This window comes from Rutilus rutilus (assembly GCF_951802725.1).
Source record: "Rutilus rutilus genome assembly, chromosome: 9".
In the NCBI taxonomy this organism is placed as follows: Eukaryota; Metazoa; Chordata; class Actinopteri; order Cypriniformes; family Leuciscidae; genus Rutilus; species Rutilus rutilus.
The window spans coordinates 3936769-3949268 of NC_140223.1; the positions used below are offsets into that span (position 1 = coordinate 3936769).

Consider the following 12500-nt stretch of genomic DNA (forward strand, 5'->3'; position numbering starts at 1 on the left):
TCTGAACATGATCAGACGTTTTTGGCGTGTTTACGCACCTGCATTTCTCGGGATGCTCGTCACGTTTGTTGTTGAAGTCCAGAGAGATTTTGGCATCCAGGCCGATCCCGAAATAATTATTCATCACGCATTTCTCCGTGTACAGATCCCTGAAACACACACAGAGAAGAGGCACTTTCCCATCAGCCTTTTCCCTGAAACCCCTTTAGAGGTCAGTGTTGACAAGATCATGTGACTCACAGGTTCTCTGGGTCACAGCTGAAGGGGTCGGCGTTGACCAGCAGCCTGCTAATCACTGACCCGCTGAAAGAGCCCGACACACCCGCCCTGAGACCTGCACACACACACCGCATGAGCGTCCCAACAACATCAAACACTGCTTTATTCATCCCCAATGCTGCTCTTGCATCATGCTAGCAACATGCTAATTATGTTAAAATTATAACAACATGTTAATCGTTAGCATCATGCTAGCAACATGCTAATAGTGTTAACATCACGTAAACAACATCCTAATCACGTTATATTCTTGTTAAAAACATGCTAACAAAATATTAATCACAAAATGCTAATGATGTCAGCATTTTGCTAGCAACATGCTAATTGTGTTAGTACAAACCCGCCCTGAGACCTGCATACACACACACACCACGTGAGGGTCTCAACAACATCAAACACTGCTTTATTCATCACCACTGCTGCTCTTGCATCATGCTAACAACATGCTAAAATTGTGCTAATCATGTTAACATAATAATAGCAACATGCTAATCATGTTAACATCTTGTTAAAAACATGTTAACAACATACTTATTGTTAGCATAATGCTAGCAACATGCTAATTGTGTTAATATTATAATAAAATGTTAATCAAGTTAGCAAAATGCTAATGATATTAGCATCTTGCTAGCAACATGCTAATTGTGTTAATATTATAACAAAATGTTAATCATGTTAGCATCAATGCTAGCAAAATGCTAATGATATCAGCATCTTGCTAGCAACATGCTAATTGTGTTAGTATCTTGTGTTAGTACACACACCCGTCCTGAGACCTGCACGCACACACACACACACACCGCATGAGCGTGGGATTCACGCTGTAAGTAATTCTCTTACTGGGATACAGGATCTTGGTGTTCAGCATGGGCATGTTCTCCCGACTTCCTGTCTGGGCAGGAAGTGAGGCGGAGCTGCCTATGGACAGGCGTTCTTTACTGATGAGCTTCTCACACGGAGTCTTAGACACTGAGAGAGAGAGAAACATGAGTGAGTGACCGTGTGTGTGTGTGTATGTAAGGAAGGAGTCGTGGCGCTGAAAGAGCCTCACCTCTCCGACTGACTCGCGTTCTGTTGCTGTACGACAGCAGAGATAATCGCTCAGCGTCATCATCCTCATCTTCATCCTCCGCAGGCAGTGACGGCAAACCTTCCTCCGTCTGAGCGTTCTGTTCATCCACCGCTGAAACACCAGGTCACACATGTGAAATCAGTTTTGAACTCAAGTGTTTCATTATGTGAAATAGAGATGGGAAACGAATTGAACCAAGAGCTTGTAAATCAAAATCGAATTGATTGGTGAAATCTGTGTCGATAGTCAACAAAACATGCTAGCAACATGCTAATTGTGTTAGCATCATGCTAGCAAAATACTAATCGTGTTAACATCATGCTTGCAAAATGCTAATCGTGTTAGCATCATCTTAACATGCTAATTGTGTTAACATCTTACAAAAAACATGCTAATCATGTTAGCATACTGCTAAAAACATGTTAACAACATGCTGATTTTGTTAGCATCATGATACCAAAATGCTAATTGTGTTAACATCATGCTAGTAACATGCTAATTGTGTTAACATTATTCAAAAACATGTTAATCATGGTAGCTTCTTGTTAAAAACATGAATTTACATTAAATTAAATTTACATTAAATTAAAGCTACAATACCTTTCTCCGTGTGCTCTATGATTTGTCTGATGGCTTTCTTCAGGCTGTTGGCACGTAACATCAGCTGCTCTCGAGGTTTGAAGATGGCGGCAGGTGGTCGAGGAGAACAAGGAGCCGTGATGGTGTGCGGGGTGGTGGGCGGAGCCAAAACCACACCCTCCCCGTCAACCTGCTCCTCGGCGATGGTGGGCGGAGGCGCAGTCATCACGCTGGTGGCCTGAGATTCCTCGTTAAGCGTTTTCAGTAACGAGTCCAACTTTTCTTTAAGCACACCACACTGCATACAGAAACATCCTGAGTACTTCATCAGCCAATCACAAAACACTTCCAGCCTCCAAAAGCCAATCACAAAACAGCAAGTCAGCTAATAGCCAATCACAGCTCACCTTTTTAGCCATGACCTCTGATTCTTCCGAATTTTCCGTGTTCTTCTCGTACGCACGTCCCACTTTCGCAACAAAATCCTTAACTGTTTCACACAAGACTCTGAAAAACACACTTTTAGATAAGCAGCCAGCAGCCAGCATACACAAAAACAGAAATACACAGCGATGCATATATACTGTACGTACTTGGCGGAGGAAATGACCACAGAGTGCTGATCAGACGTCAAGATTTTGGAGAGATGAGCAGCAACGGAGTCCTCATAGGTCAGAATGTGCTGCACCTGAAACAAAACAGCCAATCAGAAGAGAAGAAACACAGAACAGCCAATCAGAAGAGAGGAAACACAGAACAGCCAATCAGAAGAGAAGAAACACATAATAGCCAATCAGAAGAGAGGAAACACATAACAGCCAATCAGAAGAGAGGAAACACAGAACAACCAATCAGAAGAGAGGAAACACAGAACAGCAAATCAGATGAGAGGAAACACAGAACAGCCAATCAGAAGAAAAGAAACAGAACAGCCAATCAGAAGAGAAGAAACACAGAACAGCCAATCAGAAGAGAGGAAACATAGAACAGCCAATCAGAAGAGAGAACTGTCCCTTTATATCAGCATACCTCTGAGTCTTCACTGCAGTCCTCTGTTACCGTGGAGCTGGAGTGTTGCCGTGGTAACTTGGTCTCATATACCATAATACTCCATCTATGAGAAATAAAAGCGTTGAGTGTTCAGTTCAAGGACTGTGACAGACTGTGAAAAGCTACTTTAGCACACACACACACACACCTGTCCAGCATCTTGGTACTGGCCCTCTCCAGCTTCTCCAGGATCTGGGGTAACTGTGTGTCGTCATCGCACGCTGAGCCCCATCCCAAAACTCTGGCCAGGTCATTTCCTGTTCCCAGAGGAAGTACGCCCAGCTGGCACTGCAGACCCCACATCAAAACATCAAACACTCCTGACACACACCTGCAGCTTAAACAGTCGAGCAATGGCACTAGCAACATAAGGTTTCCAATCCCAGGATATGCATGAACTGACAAAATGGAGCTCATGGCTTTGGATAAAGGTGTTAGCCAAATGCACAAATGCATAAATATATAAAAATGTAAATGCCCTCGAGCTGATTTTGAGGCATGCACAAAAAAAAAAAAAACACCCCCAGTACACAGTACAAGCAAAGAAAATGTGTCTGAACCCTAGAGAAAGTGTCTGAACCCTATTGCACCCTGTGTATAGTATGCCATATTAGGAGTAGTGCATGTTATTTATTCATATTTGGTACACTGTTTCCAGCGTATTTCCCATGCATGATTTTTGGTCTAATATATGCCACAATCAATGCATGCACAACTGAAAGCAATCCTGTATTATGTGGGAATGACTTTGCTGTGAGTAAGTGATGAAAAAAAACATTTTTAGGGTAAACTAGTCCTCAAAACAATAGGCAAATGTAGTATTTTTGCAGTTAGTACAAGCATGCACACTGGGATTCTCCTGTCGTCTGCAGTATGATGCCGTCTCTGTTGGATTTGTGTGTGTGTGTACCTGTTTGTGTAAAGTCAGAGCGTCTATCTCTGATAACACCCATCCGACACTGCCATCACCGCCACACACCAGAATACGAAATGTATCGAACTTCTGAAACAGACGCAAGCTACGAAAGACACACACAAACACATCTAAAGATGTCAATAAACAAATTGAGATTATTGATTTTCATTGTCTGAGTGGATGTTTACTATCCTGTGTGTGTACGTGGGAGTGTGTGTGTGTGTGTGTGTGTGTGTGTGTGTGTGTGTGTGTGAGTGAGTAAGAGAGTGAGTGTGTGTATATGTGTGAATGTGTAAGTGTGTGTGTGTGTGTGTGTGTGTGTGTGTGTGTGTGTGTGTGTGTGTGTGTGTGTGAGTGAGAGCGTGTGAGTGTGAGTGTGTGAGTGTGTGAGTGAGAGAGTGAGTGTGTGTATACGTGTGAATGTGTAAGTGTGAGTGTGTGTGTGTGTGTGTGTGTGTGTGTGTGTGTACGTGTGAATGTGTAAGTGTGAGTGTGTGTGTGTGTGAGAGAGAGTGTGTGTGTGTGTGTGTGTGTGTGTGAGAGAGAGAGAATGAGTGTGTGTGTGTGTGTGTGTGTGTGTGAGTGTGTGTGTGTGAGAGAGAGAGTGAGTGTGTGTGTGTGTGTGTGTGTGTGTGTGTGTGTGTGTGTGTGTGTGTGTGTGTGAGTGTGTGTGTGTGTGTGTGTGTGTGTGTGTGAGAGAGTGAGAGAGTGAGTGAGTGTGTGTCTGTGTGCGTGTGTGTGTGTGTGTGTGTATGAGAGAGTGAGTGTGTGTGTGAGAGAGAGTGTGAGAGAGTGAGAGAGAGAGTATGTGTGTGTGTGTGTGTGTGTGTGTGTGTGTGTGTGTGTGAGAGTGTGTGTGTGTCTGTGTGCATGCGTGTGAATGTGTGTGTGTGTTTGTGAGTCTCACCCCAGATGTGGTCCTCCATTCATCAGATCAAACACTTGCGCAGGGTTCAACAGCTGTTTAAACCGGCGTAGAAACTTCACACCCTGATTATCTCCACTCTTACTGTTCACGAACACCAACAACGGGCTCGTGCAGGTCGGAGGACACGTCGCCTTCCAGAACCCTACACACACACACACACACACACACAAGAGAGATGTTGCATTTTCACTGTGTTATCTTAGTATTATTTATATGGTATCACTTTACAATAAGGTCCCATTAGTTAACATGAACTAACAATGAAAAAATACTTAAAGCATTCATTAATCTCAGTTAAACTTTAAACATGCAGCATTTTTTATCTTCGGGCCACTCTAAAGCATGCGAGTGCTTCAAACTATTTCTGACATTAAGCCATAATTGGTCATTTCTGTGAGGTGATTTTAGGATAAGAGCTATTTCTGACGGAGAACTCTGATTGGATATTTCCATGATTTGGTTTTTGAGAGAGCTTTCTGATTGGTCATCTCTGGGAAAGCGTTCTGATTGGTTGATCCCGAGGGAATGCTCTGATTAAATGATTCTAAAGGGAAGTGCTCTGATTGGTTGATCCCGAGGGAATGCTCTAATTGGATGATACAGAGGGAATGCTCTGATTGGATGATTCAGAGGGAGTGCTCTGATTGGATGATTCTAAAGGCGAATGCTATGATTGATTGATTCTAAAGGGGAATGCAATGATTGGTTGATTCTGAGGAAGTGCTCTGATTGGTTGATTCTAAAGGGGAATGCTCTGATTGGTTGATTCTAAAGGGGAATGCTCCGATTGGTTGATTCTGATTGAGTGATCTGATTGGTTGATTCTAAAGGGGAATGCTCTGATTGGTTGATACTGAGGAAGTGCTCTGATTGGTTGATTCTAAAGGGGAATGCTCTGATTGGTTGATTCTAAAGGGGAATGCTCTGATTGGTTGACTCTAAAGGGGAATGCTCTGATTGGTTAATTCCGAGGGAATGCTCTGATTGGATGCTCACCGTCCGAGTCGATGCTGTTGAGGGCGGTGGGTGGAATCACGGAGACTTTACACTGACCCAGCGGGCACTTGGGAGAGAGCTGGTCTTTGCACCCAGCATGCACCTGGAGAACGTACACACAGCTGATTGTCATCTTTGCCTTCCATTTAACATGTAGCATCACATTAATAAAAGGTAATGAATGTCATAAATAATGAACTTTCACACACTCACCATGGCTTTACACCATAAACAGCGCCAGTCCTGAAGTCTGAGAACGCTGCCGCAGGTTTTATCACACACGGTGCATTTGGCACTGACCGGCAGATTCCCCTCCAGCCACTGATGAGGCATCGAGATCTGCCGAGTTCAGGAACGTGTTATTTACACGACAAGTAACTAGTTATGTTGAACCCAACAGTTGACGGACCCCACTGACTTCCACAGTATTTTTTTTCCCACTATAGAAGTCAATGGGGTCCAAATTGGTATATATATATGAAATAATTAATGTTGTCACAATGCATGCAATGCTGTCTTTTTGGCTAAAATTAGATGCCTAAAAAGTAAGAATAAATAGGCAGCTCCCTATATTTTGGAACAGCTAAAAACTATTAAAACATTTTTTTTTTGCTAAGCTGAAAATAAAAAGCTGAAATAAAATACAAATATTAAATGGAAATCTTAAACTAAACTACATTTTGAAATGTTGCCTTGACAACTAACCGAAATGAGTCGAAGCACTAGAATGATTAGCTGGGAATAAACTGCAACAATATGAAGTGACCGTGCACTCACCCCATCCTCATCCTCCAGTATGTCTTTGCCGATAGAGGCCAGTGTCGTCCATTTGCAGTTATTAGTGGCTCTGACCGCACAACGCTTGTGAGCCTTGAACTTGCACACTGTAGGACACACAAGGTTTTCAGTCAAGTTATCAAACCCGCAAGATTTTCATCCATCTTTAAACACGCAAATGAAGATATTTTAATGAAATCATATAAAAATCATACAAAGCGATCGAGTCTCCTCAGAAAATTTGGACTGAATCGCTCAATTCATATATTATGGATTAGTTTTACGATCTCTTTATGATCTTTGTAAAGCGACAAAGTGGAGGTTGCATATAGCTGTCAATCTCTTGTGTTTTGAATATGAACAGAAGTCTTACAGGTTTAGAATGACATGAGGGTGAGTAATTGATGACTGAATTTTTTTTATTTAACACATAAATCAGCACTTAAACACATTCAGATCATAGATTCAAAAGAGACACTTCTAATGTAGGGTGAATGCGGGTAAAGTGGGCCACTTTTTGTTAAACGTGTCATTATATTTAGTCATTTTCTTTATTACTTTTGTTAACTTTAAGGTCCAGCTATAACATTTCAATTTGAATACAGTTGATATAATGTGTTATTTGCAAGCTATATACCAATAAACATTTTGAGATCATGCACTCCAGGCAAATTTATTTCCAGGTAAAGTGGGCCGGCTGGTCTGGTAAAGTGGGCCAGCTGGTCTGGTAAAGTGGGCCATCCCTGATTTATCAAAAATTAGGATTTATTACTGTTTTCTCTAAACACTTTAAATGAACTTAAAGTGTGTCCATATTTTAAAGCGTTATATTCTGCATTTACATTTTGCTCCTCTTATCCTTTCTTAAGTGTGAAAGGATGTTACAAAGTGTGTTCAACTCCACAGATTGAACGTAATATTTTCTGCTCTTTATAAATAAAAAGTAGATGATACATGTCCACTATAAAATAATCAATGGATGACAATTTATTTAATGAAAGTTAAAGGTCAGCCACTTTACCTGAATTACACTGGCCCACTTTATCTTACACATTCAGCCAAAGTGGACCAGCAATATTTAAACACCATAACACATTTTAAAACAGTTCATTCATTGCATTTCATTCCCTGTTAAATGTAGTAACAAACAAACCAGGAACTCTCACAATAATATCTGTTTACATTTAGTGAGCAACCTTACAAGTTAGAAAATAAAATCTTAAGTCGGAGGGTTTTCTACTTTAATCACACCCACCAGTGACTATTTTATCATTTACAGAAATAGTGTCTCTTTAATTAAAGACCACTGTCATGCTCTGAAAGTGTAAACCCATTGATTTACCGGCCCACTTTACCAGCATTCCCCCAACCTATAATCCTCAAATCAAAACTCATGACTGTGAGTGACAGACCTTCGCAGGACAGCCCGTGAGAGGTGACTCCGGACAGAGCCTCCCGGCAGACGTTACAGTACGTGGGGCGAGCGTGGGAACAGGCGTACCAGTTATGCATCCCAGAGAAATGATCCATACTGAACTGAGTGGACTAGAGCAGAGAAACAAGCATGAAACTGATCAGAAGTGACGTTTATAACGGTACAAAAGAGTCCATTTCAAACAAATGCTGTTTCTATTCATCAAAGAATCCTGAAAAATAAAATGTCTCACAGTTTCCACAGAAATATGAACCGTTTTCAACACTGATAATAATCTGAAATGTTCCTTAAGCAGCAAATCATCATATTATTCTGATTTGTGAAGGATCATGTGACACTGAAGACTGGAGTAATGATGCTGAAAATTCAGCTTTGATCACAGGAATAAATTACACTTTACTGTATATTCACATACAAAACTGCTATTTTAAATTGCAAAAATATTTCACTATTTTTACAGTATTTTTTTATTAAATAAATGCAGGTTTGGTGAGCAGAAGAGACTCTTCAAAAAAAAATTTTTTATTTTTCAACCCCAGACTTTAGGGAAAAATTATTTTTCAACCCCAGACTTTAGAAAAAAAAAAAATAATAACCCCAGACTTTAGGAAAAAAAAAATAATAATAACCCCAGACTTTAGGAAAAATTATTTTTCAACCCCAGACTTTAGAAAAAAAAAAAATTTCAACCCCAGACTTTAGGAAAAATTATTTTTCAACCCCAGACTTTAGGAAAAAAAATATTTTTCAACCCCAGACTTTAGGAAAAAATTATTTTTCAACCCCAGACTTTAGGAAAAAATTATTTTTCAACCCCAGACTTTAGAAAAAAAATAAAATAATAACCCCAGACTTTAGGAAAAATTATTTTTCAACCCCAGACTTTAGGAAAAAAAATATTTTTCAACCCCAGACTTTAGGAAAAAATTATTTTTCAACCCCAGACTTTAGGAAAAAATTATTGTTCAACCCCAGACTTTAGAAAAAAAAAAAATTCAACCCCAGACTTTAGGAAAAAAAAATATTTTTCAACCCCAGACTTTAGGAAAAAAATATTTTTCAACCCCAGACTTTATGAAAAAAATATTTTTTCAACCCCAGACTTTTGAACGGTAGCGTAAGTTATTCAAACCTGTGGTATAACCTCAAATAACCCTGTCACTGAATGCAACGAAAAAGAGACATTTCTCTAATAAACACTAAACAGACAGTAAAAACGTTCCACTAGATGGAGAATCTCACCTCGAAGTGTTCTCTGTTCTGAACACTCTTCAGCGCTGCGATCCATTCCTCCATTTCTTTCCTGTTTTCCGCACACAGAATCAGCCGACGACACGGAGTGATTACCTACAGAGAGAGAGAGAGAGAGAGAGAGAGAGGAAAAACTCAGGAGTCGGTCATGTGAAACTGAAGAGATCGGAATAGATTTCAAGTGTAATAAGCAGCTTTAACCACACATAACCTTTAATGTGTGTGTGAGCAGCAGAAACATGTGTTTCTCCTACAAACTGAGGCAAAGGAACAAGGAACACACTGTCCACGCTCTCTCTCTCACACACACACACACACACACCTCGAGCAAAGAGCTCTTGTTATTCAACTTACAGGGTGCCAACTAGGGCTGGGTGACAGAGCAAACATATCTGCAATGATTTTGCTAGTAATATGACATTACGCAACCTTAAGAAAAAATATTGCAATGAGCTTTTTATTTGGCCATTAAGTTTACCTAAATACCGTGACATTATATTAGTTTCAGATTTCTCCTTTTTTTAGCAATTCATGATTAGTAGGAGAGTGCCTAGCAAAAAAAAAGCATTAAGATCAGATCAAGAGCGAGTCTAACAAATAGTTAGCATTATTATTACTACTCAGAAATGTTCACTCAAGTTTTTGTGCATATGTTTTTAATTACAATGTAGTTTCTATTGGTGCATATAAATAAAAAGGATTAAATACTCATAATAACCAGTGTGAAAAAGGGTTGATTAGTTTTAGATAATGCATTTAACTTCTTACATTCGGTGACACTTTCAATAAGGTCTCATTTGTAAGCATTCGACATGAACTAACAATGAGCAATATATTTTTACAGCATTTATTAACATTCATTTGTTCAATGTTTTTTCAAAGTGCATTGATTTATATATATATATAGTATGCACGATATATCAGCCACCATATCGGTATCGGCCGATATATGTTAATTTTTTTATGTTATCTTTATCGGCCCGATAAGTAAATTTGGCTGATATATTAAAGCCGATAAATAATGTATTATTTCCTTCAGCTGAGACGCTTCAGATGCGCAACTGTTCAACATTATGGGTTTAAATTGCTTGAAATATGATTGTAATCACTTCAAAAAAGGAAAATACGGTTCAGTGCAACATTAGCAGCGCAAGTCTGTCATATAGTCTACGTAAAATTATATTGAGATCATAATAATTGTGTGTTTGGGACGTGGCTTTTAATGGTGAGGCTTTTGTTTTTGTAATCAGCCTCTCAAAAATTATATAAAAATTTGGATTTAGATTTATCGCCCAATATATCGGTTATCGGCTTTCAAATGTAAAGCATTATCGGTTATCAGTATCGGCCAAAATATTAATATCGGTGGATCCCTAATAATAAAAAAAAAAATATATATATATATTTATTTAAATTAAACTTTAGAATTTCTAATAGAATTGGAATGCAAAATAGAATCATGTTTACTAGTGAGTGTGTGTGTGTGTGTGTGTGTGTGTGTGTGTGTGTGTGTGTGTGTGTGTGTGTGTGTGTGTGTACGTCAACTTCCCAATCCGTTTCCTCCAGCTGCTGACAAAGACCCTCTGTTCCCACACAGATAAAAATAACTCGCGCCTTTCCTCCGCCAGCACACACACACACACACACACACACAAACCGATCATACTATTCATTTGGCAGAGGAGTACACAAGCTGCCTCATAAAACCAGCTAAAATACGCAGACACATGTATCAGCTGACACACAGCGTCTGCTTAATGTCTTTGATGTAGATCTTCAAGCCACTTTCATCACACACACACACACACACACACACACATTATCAGCGCTATCGTAACACCAGCTGAACCGTGTCATACGACTCAAACCGCTTTTGGGGTTCAGTTGCATAAGCTGAATTTATCCTGTTTTCAACACTTTAACACACAGCTGCGACACTAATCTAATCTAATAACGCACCTAATGAAATATCAGCTTCACACTAATCTGTATAAATGATGCAATATTAATAAACCGTGACTTTTCACTATGCTTTACTCTCTCATTTAACCCCAACATTTTAGCTCGGGGTTTCACATGTGTGAGGATTAATTACTGTGTAAAGCATGAAACAAGATAACCCAAAATATTGAAGTGTGAAAAGCCCATCTGATTGGCTGACAGACTTTCTTATTCAGGTTTAAAGGTGAAGTTTGACATTTTCTGGAGGTTTAAACAGAGTCACTAAAAGTCAGGGTAACAGTTTACAATCAGGTCCCATTAGTTAATTAGTTAACTATGTGCAACTATAGCTGACGCATTTATTAAAATGTTAGTTCATGTTATCTGAGGTCCATTTAATAATATTAACAGATACAACTTTCATTAAATAAGATCAATAAATGCTTTAGATGTATTTTTCATGGTTAGTTGATGTTAAAGTCCCCCGTAGTCAATCATTTTATCCCTTAAAACTCATCTTTAATCACCAAAATTACATATTTAAACTTTTTTTTCCTTCTTCATGCCTTAAAGTATCTTGACTGTAACTCGACACCCTTGCCTCATTTAGTATGCGCGGTTCTATGAATATGCAAATGAGCCCCGCCTCCACTCACTCGCTCAGCTCAGAGATCCACTGGTTGACGATCACACGTTGATCTGATTGGTTACAAGGTAGTTTGTGACGTCAGAAACACCAGCGATTTCAAAGCGTGTGTTTGAGACTGTCTTTGGTTCACTGCAGTTTTAAGGAGGAAATACTCAGCAATGCTGTCGACTTATGAACTTACACACGGTTTGTCTTAAAGCACATTAAAAACACCACATAGACACATAAACAACATTAAAAACTTTATCTTTAACTAATATCGTTAACTAATGTTAACAAATGGAAGCTTGTTAAAAGTGTCACCAAAGTCAGTCATCGATAGTTTGAAGAGTGAAACACTTTCAATTAGTGACGCCCAACGTCTGACTCGACCAATGGCGTGAGTTTGGGGGCGGGGCCATCTGTTTGACTGACCAATAACAGAAAGGGGGAGTGTTTAAATCCTGTTTTAAATCTTTAAATGCTGCAGATCTGTTTAGTGACGACACACTTCACCTTTAAATATAAATGGGATTTCTTCTTCAACACTTCAAAGTGTGTTTTACAGCCTGAACTCTTGCTCAACACGTCTTCTGTCAGAGCAAAACCAGCCGACGCTCCAAGCAATATTGATCTGATCTGGATTAA

At 39.5% G+C, this 12500-nt stretch overlaps 1 protein-coding gene across 2 annotated transcripts in view; it reads right to left on the reverse strand.

Moving 5' to 3' along the window:
* dgkd (diacylglycerol kinase delta) overlaps positions 1–12500 on the reverse strand; it is a 38280-nt gene that overhangs the window by 9901 nt on the left and 15879 nt on the right. For both annotated transcript variants that reach the window (XM_084418467.1, XM_084418468.1), the window contains 16 exons: positions 9275–9379; positions 8010–8142; positions 6598–6704; positions 6034–6159; positions 5821–5923; positions 4804–4966; positions 3891–3999; positions 3129–3268; positions 2960–3044; positions 2524–2618; positions 2338–2437; positions 1952–2228; positions 1331–1462; positions 1120–1248; positions 241–334; positions 39–149 (listed from right to left, as the gene is read on the reverse strand). In XM_084418467.1, the coding sequence (XP_084274593.1) occupies positions 39–149; positions 241–334; positions 1120–1248; positions 1331–1462; positions 1952–2228; positions 2338–2437; positions 2524–2618; positions 2960–3044; positions 3129–3268; positions 3891–3999; positions 4804–4966; positions 5821–5923; positions 6034–6159; positions 6598–6704; positions 8010–8142; positions 9275–9379 (2009 nt within the window). The remainder of the gene's footprint in view (positions 1–38; positions 150–240; positions 335–1119; positions 1249–1330; positions 1463–1951; positions 2229–2337; positions 2438–2523; positions 2619–2959; positions 3045–3128; positions 3269–3890; positions 4000–4803; positions 4967–5820; positions 5924–6033; positions 6160–6597; positions 6705–8009; positions 8143–9274; positions 9380–12500) is intronic.